Here is a 15,724-nt window from a genome sequence, read left to right on the forward strand (position 1 = left end):
CAATCGATTTATGAATTTCGAACAGCGGTATTCTACTGTTGGCTTTATTTATGTATCATTTTGAATGAATCAGTATCAATTTATCGTAAACAAACAATAAAAAAAAACTTACAATGAAGCAGTATGAAGGATGCTTCTTTTTTTTCCCCCGATATTGGTAGAACTTTTACATCTAAGAAATATATGTTGCGAAATAGTTTACTTATACAGGTATTGAATCTTTTAAGAAATGGTATATGCATGGAATGGAATGTTTTTATATCATGAGAACGGAAAAAACAAATGTTGGGTACGAAATTGTAATTGTAAGTGTGGGTACGATATAGAAGAGGTATGATATGATTAAGGTACATAATAGTAATATATAGTAATTTAAAACTAAACAGTTATGTAAATATAATGAATGATCCCGTGTAATTGATATATAATAAAGATGTCAAATACACATTGTTTTTCTAGCTTTCAGCATAAGAATATATTAATGGGTAATGTTTTTCTGCTATGTGATACATTTCTGTGTGCTTTAGATAGACGATTGGTTCTAAATTTGTATTTTGAGAAAACCTCACTTCTTGTTACTAGTTGTTACAGAAAGAATTCGAAGATGACTTTCATTGATAACTTATAAACACCAGGTTATAAGATATTAATTTAAATTTTAATACGAAGTTACTTTTTACTTCATATATCAGAAAACTGTAATGTTTCAAATACGAAATCTTATATTCAAGAAATTAAGTAATATGACTTATGTCTGGAGTATTAAATTAAAGCCTGGTACCTTTGATATCTATTTACACCACTGGGGCGATGAAAATAATGGTGGTCGTTTCGTCCCCGACGGGGCCACTATGTTCATTTATGTAAATTAACTGCTAAAGTATTAATTATTCGAAATGCTAAGGTTTCTCTTATTTCAGGTAGAGATTACCTAAGCCAGATTTGGCACAAATGTTTGGAAATGTTTTTTTTTATCTGAGTGTCACTGATATGTCTTATGTCGACGATACGCGTGTCTGACGTATCAAATTATAAGCCTGATAACTTTGATTAGTATTATGTGTATCATATATGAAAACAGTTTTCCTTATTATTTAATATGTCTCCAAAATCCATACACAATATTTTCACAAAACAATTTTACTTTAGTCATTTGAATAAAATATAGTTCAAAGCGCCTTTTCGTCTGTTCTTGATACCATATCATGTTTTATTGCCTGACATCATCTTTACAAACTCTGATAAAAAAATAATGATTGATTAATTACAATATATGTTGTTAATTTTCTAACGATTGTGTTGAATTCTACAGTTTACAATTACTCACATTAAGTATACAGACATACATATGCCATACTTTACTCCATGCTTTAATTAGCAATGAAGAAAACGGCAATATTTCAATAATAAGATACGTAACTAATCATAGCAACTACCTCACTGTTATCGTTGCAAGGGTTGTCTTGAACTGTGAATATGAGAAGAAAAAAACAGCAAGCAAGCGTTTTTACTTTTGCATGGTTTTTTATTGTGCTCGTATAGAACTGATACACCATATCCGCTCATTACAGTGTATATTACCGTTTTGTATTTGACACTTTCTCAGCAAAAAGTATTCTGTAAATACATATGTATATTAATTAAGATTACAATAGTTTACCGATGTTCCAATTGCGTAAATCGATCGACAAGAGACATATTAGATTACAAACAGATATATAGTTTTCAGTAAGGCATTGGTATATTATAATATTGGAATACTAACACCCTGTACGTTGGTTTTCTGCAGACATCTTCATTTCTTCGATTAATTGGCTAAATGCTCTCAATAGAGAATATATATTTTTTTAAATTCACATTACTAGTAGTTCCCAACCTGAAACTGCAAATAATCATTATACTGGATGAGGGTTGAGACGGTTTGTGAAATAGAAAATAAAACCAAAATCAACATGCCATATACACTTAACTGTACGCCTCATGCATATTTTTTAACGCTTTGTCTGACAATCCCGTTGGCCATCTCTCGGATAAATATAATTCTTGGGGTTTAAATCTTTAAACTGAGAGGTATGTTATCAAGATTAAAATTTTCAATTAAGTCTAACTTTTATCAAAATTAAGAATGGAGAACACTTTTCTTCGGTCTTACAAAAACTGTTTAATCCATTCATATTATTACCTTGTTGAGAACAAGACGTTTTCGGTGTCTAAGCTGATTGGAAAAAAAATGAAACAACAATGCAGACATGACAGAAAGCGACATAACATTGTATATGATTATAGAAAACTATGTTACCTTACTAAAAGCTGTACACTTATACTGCATTACTTTATTTATTGGTAGAGAAGATGAAAGGGTATTAATCTGTGTATTTTTTTATAACTAAACATTAATTGATCTTTGAAGCCTAGTTTTAATCAGGGAATCGTAATTTTAGAAAATATTGTTACAAAGTATATCAGTACAGAAGTACTGACTACTGAGCTGTTGATACCATCGGGGACTAATAGTCCACCGACAGAGGTACACAATCGACCCAGTGATGTAATATATGACAAAACAGTAAATATAATGCAATAAGGTTTTAAAGCACATTGACATTGATATGAATTAGTCAAATACCTTCGTTATTGATTTCCCCGTTCCCATCTAAATCAGGATAAAGTTAAATACCCTCGTAATTGATTTCCCCGTCCCCATCTAAATCAGGATAAAGTTAAATACCTTCGTAATTGATTTCCCCGTCCCCATCTAAATCAGCCTCTCGTATCATCTCGTCCACTTCCTCGTCGGACAATTTTTCTCCCAAATTTGTCATAACATGGCGGAGTTCAGCGGCACTTATAGAGCCATTACCATCTTTGTCAAATACTTTAAAAGCCTCTCTTATTTCTTCCTCTGAATCAGTGTCCTGCATTTTCTTAGCCATCATTGTTAAAAACTCTGGGAAATCTATTGTTCCGTTTCCTATAACATGAATTAAGGGTTTATAACTTACTGATTAATTGTTTTTTTGTTGATTGCTTAACGTCAAGCTGTACTAATTATTTGAATATTTTTACGAAAGGCATTATTATATCTTCCTTTGAAATACTCCCATTAATACAGAATATACATACCTGGTATCAAACTGTTTAATATCTAATTACGTAAAGCATGAGACTCTTTTGTCTAAAGTTTACCTCATTTCAATTTTACTCTGATATATAAGAAAAAATCTGCTCAGAACTGTCGTTTGTTTATTCAAATATCCACAAATATATATCATCCATATATCAAAACCGAGTCCCAGTATGTAGGATATACTCTCAATTTCATTTCGGCTATTACAATACGCTTAGTCAAATTCAACACCTTATTTAAACACATGATGAGTAACACAAAACCACTTTCTGGTGATGATGCGACCGTGTCCTTCTACTAGTGTTCTAGTATCGCCAAACTTTAATCTTTGTCATATAGGAATTTTCACTAACACTAGTGATAGTTTGGCATACTTTGCTATTATAATATAATATCAACAGTGTGTTAATGTAACAGTAAAAAAACACTCTTGACTAAGTTTATTTCAATACGATCAAATCTTAATATGTTGTCATTTCTTTGAAACCTATAAAGGTTTACTTTTCAAATTGTTATTTGGATGGAGAGTTGTCTCATTGGTACTCACACCACATCTTCCTATATCTATACAATAGTATTGTGCAATGTAGGTATATGTGTATTGAAGCCATGATATTTTTTAACACACCATATTTTCACTTGTTCGCGTTGAACAAACTTCTTTGTGCATTTATAACCTCTGCCTATTCAAAGAACAAAAGACCAAAAATAACGTTTATTTTTTGTACTAATTAAAACAATAAATGTTTTTGTTATAATGAATAATGAATATTATATTATTTTATAATGAAAAAGGGTCTGGCAAAGAATGCTTTATTTCATTTTCCATAAATCGTTAAAGATTTGTCGTTCAATATTAGGTTACCAAAACTGTGAAAAATTAAGGTCCAAGGACAATTAGAACCTTGATCTGAAATTAGATTATTAGTAAGTCGGGTAATGCTAATCTGACTTGATTCTTCTCAAGAGACTTTTATTTAAGGAGCTAAATATCAAATCATGTACAAAGCTCTTATTGGTTATAAAAAAATCGAAATTTGTCTTCACAAAACTTTTTTTAAACGGACAAAACTAAAATTAATAAAGAAAGTTACGGATATGAAAAAAAAACCATTGATGAAATGATTACATATCAATACCATCAGCATCCACTTCATTTATCATATCTTGTAGTTCAGCATCTGTTGGATTCTGTCCTAAGGACCTCATAACTGTTCCTAGTTCCTTTGTTGTTATCGTACCATCACCGTCCTTGTCAAATAAACTGAAGGCTTCCTTGAATTCTAACGATAAAAATAGGTTTAATTTATTTCAAAGGAAATTAAGTATTAATAACATGTTTCTTTACACCAAAAAGATTCGACCTGATTAGGTGGAAATCTTAAGGATATTTGATCTAGTACTAAAAATAGATTAAAGTCATATGAAACTTCAATTAAAAAACAAAATATGGACATGTCTTATATACGTGAATGAGTACTTTAAAACAAGTGTACGTGAACTTTCTTGTGAGAGAAAATACTTCATACAATCAAAATCTCACAAATTACTGTAATTGATTTTTTGTCTACCCGTTCATTTATAGGCCGTTCCCATATGCAACGACCTCTCGTCATAACTTCGGCCACCACACAGCGCAAGTGAGAGGAGTAAACCCGAGATGAAAGAATGTAAACAAACGTTCAATGAAAGTTCACTAAATTCAATATAAACTGCTTTTTATTATTTTGAGACAGAATTGAGCGAAACAATGACACTAAATTGGACACGTATCGTTATGGATATTTATGGCGTCACTAAATTTCTGGATGTGCAGTCAAAGATGTACAAAAACTATGTTTGAAAATATATTATACGCTCATCAAGTTGATGCATGTAAAAGAAAATAAACAAAAAACTGCACAACTATCGCTTAAATTTTCAAGAAAAATGAGAATATTCGTTTTTTTTTTTATCACAGATGTTTCCTCAAGGGTAATTGTTTTAATAGTATTTGTCATTAATAACCCCTTCGTAAAAAAGATCTGTTTACTCATGTTTTACGTACTTTATATTAATTGGTAAATTTATAACCCCTTCTATTGACAGTAACTTTAAATGTTGAACAAATTTCGTTTATCTTTTCTTTTGTGATAAGTGCCTTTATATCTATTTTCGATTCAACTTCATTAAATCTTTTTAATTTCTATTTACTCTTAGTTATGAAAAAAGAAGTCCATATTTAGTTTTTTTTAAACTTTAGTTATGGAGCTAATGAATTATCAAACTGTTTGTTGATTGTATTGAACTATGTTGAATATAAGCACACATATGATTGCAGAGGATACAAATATATACTAAAGATCAACAGACTGGGATGACAGCAGCCATAGATCACCGCCCGTCTTTCAATAATAAGGAAACGCCATACTAAATAGTACGTATTAATTGCGTCGACAAAAAAAAAAAATCAAACGAAAAACTTTGGACAGGCACATGTATAATAACCACATTTGTACAAGACCTATCTACCATCCTCCCAAACCATAGACAGTGGTGATACAACATGACATAAGTATAAACTAACAAATATTTCAAATGGCTTAACTAAACAGATTGGTATAAGTTATTTAAACAAAAAACAAAACCCTCAACCATTAACACAACACACTAAAATTACCGATTGAAGAGAACGTTCGCTATTAAATGCTCCAAAAAGACAAAACAAATTATACGAGAAAACTAACGGCCTTATCAATGTACAACCAAGGAACGAACACATATGTTATATAAACAAACAAAAGAAAATTACTGATTTACAGGCTCTTGACTTGGTCTTTGGACGGTTACATATAGAATGTGGCGGGTTAAACATGTTTGCTGATGCAAGCACACAAAGCCAGTTCCAACTTTTAAATAAATATTATTCTCCAAGATTAAAGTATCAATCACCGATGAGTCTTTTATAGACGAAACGCGCGTCTGGCGTATATACAAAATTAAGTCCTGGTATCTATGATGAGTTTATTCAGAATGTATCAGTAGGTTCAGTTATAAATATATTATATATAAATTAAATCATGGTATTGAAGTGACACCCGAAAATAAGTCTCAACGAAATAATAAATTAAGGCATGTTGATCATGCACAATACAAGTCAATCGACAATATCGAGATATGTATTTCTACCAAGGTTTAACTTGTTTAATAATCATTACAACATGTCATATCTAGTTATACGTCCTTGTATTTAAAAGTGAATAGAAATTCTAAAACCATATCCAAGTACATGCATCAACAAATAAACAGACTTATTTTGTTTGTTACTTCAGTACATATACGTATAAGTGATTGACACTTATAAAGGTATACTTCTACAGAACTGTTTCAGGAAAAATTCCTAAGAGCAAATTATATTTAGAACAAAGCTTTTATTAAATATTGTTTTAAGGCATGCATTTACACCATATGATTGGCAAATATACTTGACATGTATTACTAGCATACAACATTGTCTCTATGGTCATGGGATCGGCACCAATTTGATAAAATAAATCCATTTACACATTACATGTATTGTTCTCCTTCTTCACTAAACTATCTTAAGAGAAAAATATATATACTCTAGCCGGCTCGAGCTCGTGTAAAATCATGTGGGTTAATATGGTAGACTGTTACCTTGAAGTTTGGACATTTAAAACAAATCTGCACTCCGCGTATCGGTCTAGTGCAAAACAGTCTTCAAATCAATAATGAATATGACACTCTAGTAACTAGGATATACATGAACCAATCACTTAACAATAAAACAAACAGATCCCGGTGCTGTTCCTGGCACAACGAATTAAAAAAAGAATAAGTTTAACTATGAATGTATTTAGTCTGTACGCGATCGTTATGCGTTGTTAAACAAATGCAAATGAATTCATCATAGATACAAGGACTAAAGGAGTAGGTCCGGAAAGGTCCGATTTTGACCTCAAATTTCAGGTTCATCAAACGAAAGTTTTTGGACAATTTTTAAACACTTAAATGTCTATTTCAATTGATTCGCTTAGTTAATGTGAAAGATTTTAACTGATTTAGTCATTAAAAACGCTGGTTCAAGCTCAAATATGAAAAAAACTATCAAATATGCCGAAAAACGTCACTTTTTAGATGTTTTTGTCAAATATGAAAGTGGTCGCATTCGTGTTCATCCTCAACCTTTATATATGTTTTGTATTATCATCAAATACAACTTACATTTCAATATTATGAATGAACACGAATGCGGCCACTTTCGTTTTAGACGGCAACCGTCGTAAATTAACCAAAAGGCTAAAATTTTGAAGATTTCAGTAATTTAGAATGACTTAATGATGCTAGAACGCGATGTTTGTGCATTCTATTTTCAAAAACAGCTCATATTTATGTAGCAGAAGCATTTTGCTTTCCTAAATAAAGCTTATAAAAGAGGGACGAAAGATACCAAAGGGACAAATTACATTTTCACAATTTTCTAAACCTGGTATATTTTGGGGTTTTACTGAACCTGCTCCTTTTATTTATACGCCAGACGCGCATTTCGTCTACAAAAGACTTGTCTGTGAAGTTGAAGAGCATAAAGATCCAAATTTCCTAAAGCGTTGTTAAAACCAGCTAAGGTAATCTATGCCTCAGGTAGAAAAGCCTTAGAATTTCAAAAAAATCAAAATTTTGAAAACAGCTAATTTATAAATATAACAATATCAATGATAATTCATGTCAGCTCAAAAAGTGCTGACTACTGGTCTTGTGATGCCCTCAGGGAAATAAATCTCCACCAGCAGTGGCATCGACCCATTGGTTGTAAATAAACTCATCATAGATACCAGGACTAAATTTTATATATACGCCGGCCATATACATTGCCTATTGACAGCCCAACAGTGCATTTATTTGGCCTTTTTAACTTTTTTGATTCGAGCGTCACTGATGAGTCTTTTGTAGACGAAACGCGCGTCTGGCGTATACTTAAATTAGTCCTGGTATCTAAGGAGTTTATTCAAAGCTTATATTCCTTCACCCTGTATAATCGGCAGTGATTGTGAATAAATTGAAGTTCAGGATGTTGATTATGAATAAAATTTTGAAATGGAAAACAATCATTTGCAAAGCAACTACATTCGATTCAGAATTTCTGCGAAGACGGAAAATGAGAAATAATGTGTTGTTGGTTATTGGTGTTTGAATATTTCACAGAAAATGTTGACAAAAATCGTCACCGAGTTAGAAATAAGTTTTAGATTTTGAAATTAGGCTATTTAACTAAATAAAACTGTAGACAAGAATTTTCGCCATTTTGACTTACATCAATCATTTTTGTTGCAAAACAACACTCACTTGGTCAATTTTAAAGTTTGATATAGGGTAATCAATTTCATTATATGTGGATATTGGATTTCCCGATACCATTTTCTTTGCTATTTTTTTATATCTAAAATCACAAAAACGTTCGCTATTTATCACTATATATCCTCAAATATTGAAATAAACAGCTTTTATTTTTCAAAAATTGTATTCATTCTTAATACATTTGTATTCAGATATCGCAGATCAAATTTTTTTGTTCATTGTGTAATCATACGTTTTTTGATTGAGTTAAGTCTGCCAATTGATATTTTATCGTATGTTTTTATATGTTGTGATGTTATGCTATGTTTCAGAAAAAGGGAGAAGGTTTGGTCCCATTAAAACGTTTAATCCCGCTGCAAATGTTTGCACCTGTCCTAAGTCAGGAATCTGATGTACAGTAGTTGTCGTTTGTTTATGTAATATATATGTGTTTCTCGTTTCTCGTTTTGTTTATATAGATTAGACCGTTGGTTTTCCCGTTTGAATGGGTTTACACTAGTAATTTTGGGGCCCTTTATAGCTTGTTGTTCGGTGTGAGCCAAGGCTCCGTGTTGAAGGCCGTACTTTAACCTATAATGGTTTAATTTTTAAATTGTTATTTGGATGGAGAGTTGTCTCATTGGCACTCACACCACATCTTCCTATATCTATTAATTGTAAAATAACAAAAATATCCAACTCCGAGGAAAATTCAAAACGGAAAGTCCGTAGTCAAATTGAAAACTCAAAAGCTCAAATACATAAAACGAATGCATAACAACTGTCATATCTCTGACTTTGTACAGACATTTTCTTATGTAGAAAACGGTGGATTATACTTGGTATTATAGCTAGCCTAACCTCTAACGTGTATGACAGTCTAAAAAGTAAAATCACACAAAAATTAGAGGAAAATCTAATCGGAAAGTCCATAATCACATAGTAAAATCAAATAACAAAACACATAAAAAACGAATGGACAAGAATTGGCATATTCCTGACTTGGTACAGGCATTTTCAAATGTAGAAAGTAAACATACCTCCTATTTGTTCCTCTGTTAAATTGTCTGCCTGTAAATTGAACTAAATGATATAAATTCTATACAACAAAATTAGGTGTACTTATATAATGTTAGATAAAAAAGAACAATTAGCAATTTCGGTATTTTTTTTTGTATTCGATAACAATATTGCACATGATGTTAACAGATTTCTTCACAACTATGTCAGTGGAGATCCCTGTATATTAGAACAAACAGACCAGGTTATATTCAAGTATATATTTATAAATCAGTTAGTAATAAATTATTTGTCTTTCAATACATTATCATTGAAAGATTATTTTTTCTATTAAAGCTCATATTTAAAGTCATATGCACTCATACCATATCTTCCTATATCTAAATGAAACGAGTGACTGGTGAAAAATAATGTATATATTATTTTTGAATCAATGCAAGTATATATCCAAAACTTAGTCTTCTGTGCACGATTTTATCATTTTTTACGCATCATTATCGTAGAATCGTCCAAATATAATTTCTCTTGGTATGATGTGAAAATATAGCAGCTAATTAATTGTCTGGGTTTAAATCCGTAGTTTGTCGATTATCACCTTATAAAATAAACAATCAACAAAAAAGCATGGATATTGAAAAGTGTATAATAATAATAATGCGGTGCTATGTGATAATTGTTTATTTCAATGTCAGATCCATGTGTATTGCGATCCCGGAATTTTACGAGAAAGGTCAAAAGTAAAATCACAAAAATACTGAACTCAGAGGAAAATCAATTAGGAAAGTCCATAATCACATGGCAAAATCAAATAACAAAATGAGTTCACTGCATACGGAAAAAATATCGACAAATTGTTTACTGGAAGCACTTTGTCACTTGTTGCATATTTACGACTTTCAAATTTTCTTAGGATACCAAGATGCATCAACGTTGTATCCCCTCTCATGCTTGAGCGAGATAAACCATGAATATCGCCTTAGTGACTATGTAAATTGAGAAATAGCGTTCATATATATTTTAAATGCCCGTGTTATTGAGTCTATATTCAGAAGAAAGTTAAATCTAATAGTAAAGTATGGTATAAACATTTAAAGACTTTTATTAAATAGTACATACACTTATGTTATACTTCTCCATTAAATCTTTCAACATTTATATAACGTATTAGTTCGTCCAGTCCATAAGGGCGTTTTACGATTTTATGTGTTCTTTTCGTGCTACCATTAACTTTTATAATTTTGTTAAAACTTTAAATTTTCAAACCCTTTTGTACACGTATATATCTCGTAATAATCTTACTATTATTCAAAAACATTGATGAAAACTAATGTGACTAGTAACTGCATACATCTTATGTATAGTATTTTCCTTGTAGTGAGACTATATTTGTTTTACTAGTTAGTCTCATTTGGTATGAAAAAGTGTATTTCAGTGTATGTCGGTGTAGCTGTTACATAAGTATAGTTTGCTCTCTGATGGTGGTGTGTTTCGTTATTATATATAACACTGGTATTTTGTGTGTAAAAACAAAATGCTATGCCTTTGGTTGATATGCATAAAACTAATTATGTTAAGATTTGTTCATATCAGTGAATGTTGTTCATGTCCGACGATATATTAGAACTACGATTGGATATCTGTCATTAATTGGTAATATGCATATCAGCCCTAATTTCAGTCCATACACATATGCTTCTGAAGTGGCATTTATCACGTTCCCTTGAGACTGAAGATTGAAAAGCCATAATGTATAACAAATTAAAGTGTATTAGTCAATTTTGTCTGAGTTTGTCGTAAATATAAAAATAAAAAGATGTGGTATGATTGCCAATGAAACAAAAAAGAACTCTGAGGAATATTCAACACGGGAAGTCCCTAATTAAATGGAAAAATAAAAAAACATATCAAACGCATGGATAACTACTGTCATGTTCATGACTTAGAACAGTCATTTTCTTAGGTAGAAAATGATCGATTATTCCTGGTTTTAAAGCTAGCTGAACCTCTCACTTGTATGACAGCCGCATACAATTCCATTATATTGACAACAATGTGTGAACAAAACAAAAACAAAAGATAAACATGTTAAAAATTGGGGGTCAGCCGTCAACATTGTTTTATAATCTTAATCACTATATAAACCAACAAATATATAACAAATAAACGCAAAAAGGCATATAGACAAAACATATTAGCACATTAGAAAAAATAAAAGTCACAAGGATACAAAATTTTACAGAAATAGACTAAACAGTAAAAGATATTCAAAAAGACAAATAAAAGAATAATATAACACACTTTTAAGATAATAAACAACATCAGTACACATAATCTATACTTCAAGACCATCGTGTATTATTTGTGAACAGGATCTTGGTATCTTCCGATTAACATTATTTTTAGAAAAAGTACGAGACGTTCTTTGACATACCCCTGGTTCGTCAACTTTCTGCGCAGACACTTGTAACAACTTTCCACAATAGATCAAACGACACAAGCTTATCATCTTTGCTTTCCGTACGTCTTTCAACAATGAGTAAAATACATACTGCATAGTTAGCTTTAAAAGTCTTTGGGTGACTTTCAAACGAGAAAACTAACGGCCTGATTCATGTTATAAACTAATGAACGAAGAACAAATAAGATATACAGACATAAATAAAAACCAATGAATTACAAGTCCTGACTTTGGACTACATTTTTAAAAAGTGGCAGTGTTAAACTAGTTTGAAGACGTCAACCCATTCCTAGCTTTTAACCGTGGCGTAACAGTACACAATAGGTATTTATTAAGTGACAAAAAGTACCATCTTAAATATGCCACTTCCAGAGCACTGGCTTCTGTGCGGGGTGTACCTTATAGTTAAACAACCATGGCCAAAACATGAATGATAGATTAATCTCGTTTTCAAAAATCTTATGGGATCCGATGTAAAACTTTCAAACATCTAATTTGCAACAGTAAAACAACATTACAACAGATAACCAGTTTCAAATTTCAGAGGGACTTAGGTCCTACAACACATATGTGTACTCTTAGTGATATTACTTCCTTTTGACCAAAGTTCTTACATTTTTAGAAAAATATATTTGGATTTCAAAGTAGAATGTTATTCTTCTTGCAAATGAACCTATTTCATTTTTTTTTTTAAATTTCTGAAACAAAAACATATTCCTTCTAAATCAATGTGAAATGAATCAAGAATGGAAAACTGGATTAATACAAAATCATAATACTTGCCATTGTGAGACTACAACTGTCACAAGATCCCGCCTGAAAAAAGTGGGTTGACTGTTTCCGTTTTCACGCATGTCACAAGGATAATTAATATAAGTTGTAGTATACATACTAGTACGCTTTCTGTTCAGTGCTGAAATTTAACACTTTAAAAATTTAATTTAAATGGACATAATACATCTAATGCATACTGAACTGAAATTTTGAATTAAAATTCAATCCATACTCAATAAAATTTATTTGGTTTGTATTTGATTTATTAAAAAATATTTTCTAAGTGAACAAATTAGGCGTGAAAATTTAAAGGTTTCACGTTTCACTTAGTAGTTGACATACTCTGAATGGGGTAGTTTTGTTTGATTTTTTCACTTTGCATGTCTATAAAACGACAACAATGGCGATTGACGTAATTACTTACTGTGTATTCAAACTATTAAATGGAAGAATGGGTCACACTTGGATGTTCAAATGATAAGCTTATATAGAAATATAAATAATATATAAAATAACCAAAGCCAGACTTATGGAATTATACTTTTCCAAACAGAAAACGTATGAAAAATAAGTGGCCACATAGCTTGATGAAACATGCTTTTTGATAAGATATTTATAAATATTTAGTGAGTGGCCACATTGCCTGATAGTAAATACCTTTCAATAACATATCATACTTATTTAATTATTTGCTATCAACTATTTAAATTCTGCAAATAAATTTTTCAAATATTATTATTTCAAATGTACAACGAAAGCAAACTCGTATGCAAATGTATGACAAATACCATACAATTTAAAAAGAAACTTATTTTGGTCGACATGGTCTTATTTTTACATATATACATTAACTTTTAATACAATAAAGTTTTGAAATCAAATATAAAAAAGGCAACAGTAGTATACACCTGTTCGAATTTCATAAATTGATGGAGAAAAAAACATATCCGGGTTACAAACTAAAACTAAGGGAATCTCATCAAATATAAAAATGTAACACACTTAGAAACGCACTATAGTATTACATTTATCAGTGTAAATAACTCTTACGGATTTACTGTACATATTGGTGGAGGATATTCACTGTATATATCTAACATTTATTAAATACTGAACTCCGGGTTCCCAGGGGGTGCGCCCTAATTTGCAGAAGATATTGACAGATAGAATGGCCCTTTTCCTGACTTGGTACAGGACATATTAAGAAAAAAAATGTGGGTTCAACCTGGTTTTGTGGCAAGTAAAACCTCCCGCTTTTATGTCAAATATAACATCAAAATAAAAACATTACATGACAGTACTACAATAACAATATATGAGAGAACATACAGGGATGAGAAACACATAAAACGCTATGAAAAGGAACCAGGCTATATTTTGATACGCCAGACTCGCGTTTTGTCTATTTAATATAAAAAAGAAGATGTGGTATGATTGCCAATGAGAAAACTATCCACAAAAGACTCAAATGACACAGACATAAACAATTTTAGGTCACCGTACGGCCTTCAACAATGAACAAAGCCCATACTGCATAGTCAGCTATAAAATGCCCCGATAAAACAATGTAAAACAAGTCAAACGAAAAAACCAACGGCCTTGTTTATGTAAAAAATGAACGAAAAACAAATATGTAACAAATAAACAAACGACAACCACTGAATTTACAGGCTCCTGACTTGGGACAGGCACATACATAAATAATGTGGCGGGGTTAAACATGTTAGGACTCTTCAGTGACGCTGAGATAAAAAAAAAAAGAAAGCCAAAAGTAAAGAGTTGAAGCGCATAGATGACCAAAAGTTCCAACTATATGTGCCAAACACGACTAAGGTTGTCTGCCTTGGATAAGAAAATCAAATAGTATTTAGAATAATTCATACAGTATATTTATAAAAATGACTATACAATAGATATACATGTTTTCACCGAAGTGGTGACCGACTACAAAATAAAAACGAATACGTAAAACCTTAATCAGAACACAAAAAAGGCTCAGCCAAACAACGTATTATATGTTAGCCGAAGAGATCGACGCACAAAAGTGACATCACATTTTAAATTTCTAAAAATTTCCAAAAAATAGGATAGAGTTCAAGATTAGGTTTGCAATACTGATATAACATGTACTAATAATTATCCAATACTTATTAATATAAAAGTTTGATGGTTATTAAATAATTAATTGTATTATCTACCAACATCGGTATTTCTTCTATATCAAATTGTTAATCAAATACATCGTATAAATTTAGTTGACCCAACCTAAAATCTTATAAATTAACTGGGGGATTAATTATCTTTATCCTAACACTCGAGTCGAACAGAAAAAATAATAATTTACAACTACAAACGATAAAAGAGGGACGAAAGATACCAAAGGGACAGTCAAACTCGTAAATCTAAAACAAACTGACAACGCCATGGCTAAAAATGAAAAAAGACAAACAGAAAAACAATAGTACACATATCACAACATAGAAAACTAAAGAATAAACAACACGAACCCCACCAAAAACCAGGGGTGGTCTCAGGTGCTCCAGAAGGGTAAGCAGATCCTGCTCCACATGATAAGATATTTGAAAAAATCCGATGATAAAATAATATATATAACATCAAGTTTTGGATAGCAAAATACTGTGATACGTCTTATAGCCATGCGAATTCACACTTAGAAAAACAGTCACAATCGGGGATAAGTCACGCTCGGTACTTTAAAGATCAGACGACTTAATGGCAAACCACAATCTAAGAAGTGGTAAAAATGTCCTTAGTTTGGACAAAAACACATCTTATTGATCAACCAACTCGTGATTGTGTCCATAAAATTTACGGAGTGTCATTTTTAATCTGTCATAAATGTTGGCATTTTTTAAAAAGTTAAACGATTGTTATCCCCATTTTTCTTATGTATAAAAGTTTATTCTAGAGACTCAAAGAGACCAGTATCACGAACATGTGGCATAAATAAAGGCAACAGTAGTAAATCGCCGTTCGAAATTCATAAATCG

General features: G+C 31.2%; 1 protein-coding gene across 1 annotated transcript; it reads right to left on the reverse strand.

Annotated features, from left to right (window-relative positions):
• Positions 1 to 1,077: 1,077 nt before the first annotated feature.
• LOC134712855 (calmodulin-A-like) lies at positions 1,078 to 12,841 on the reverse strand. The gene is made up of 5 exons (XM_063574822.1): positions 12,719 to 12,841; positions 9,502 to 9,528; positions 4,267 to 4,410; positions 2,729 to 2,971; positions 1,078 to 1,238 (listed from the first exon to the last, which is right to left on the reverse strand). The coding sequence occupies exons 1-5, from the start codon at positions 12,723 to 12,725 to the stop codon at positions 1,204 to 1,206; spliced, it is 456 nt and encodes a 151-aa protein (XP_063430892.1). The 5' UTR covers positions 12,726 to 12,841; the 3' UTR covers positions 1,078 to 1,203.
• Between the last annotated feature and the right edge of the window lie 2,883 nt (positions 12,842 to 15,724).

This window comes from Mytilus trossulus, chromosome 3 (genome assembly GCF_036588685.1).
Source record: "Mytilus trossulus isolate FHL-02 chromosome 3, PNRI_Mtr1.1.1.hap1, whole genome shotgun sequence".
In the NCBI taxonomy this organism is placed as follows: domain Eukaryota; kingdom Metazoa; phylum Mollusca; class Bivalvia; order Mytilida; family Mytilidae; genus Mytilus; species Mytilus trossulus.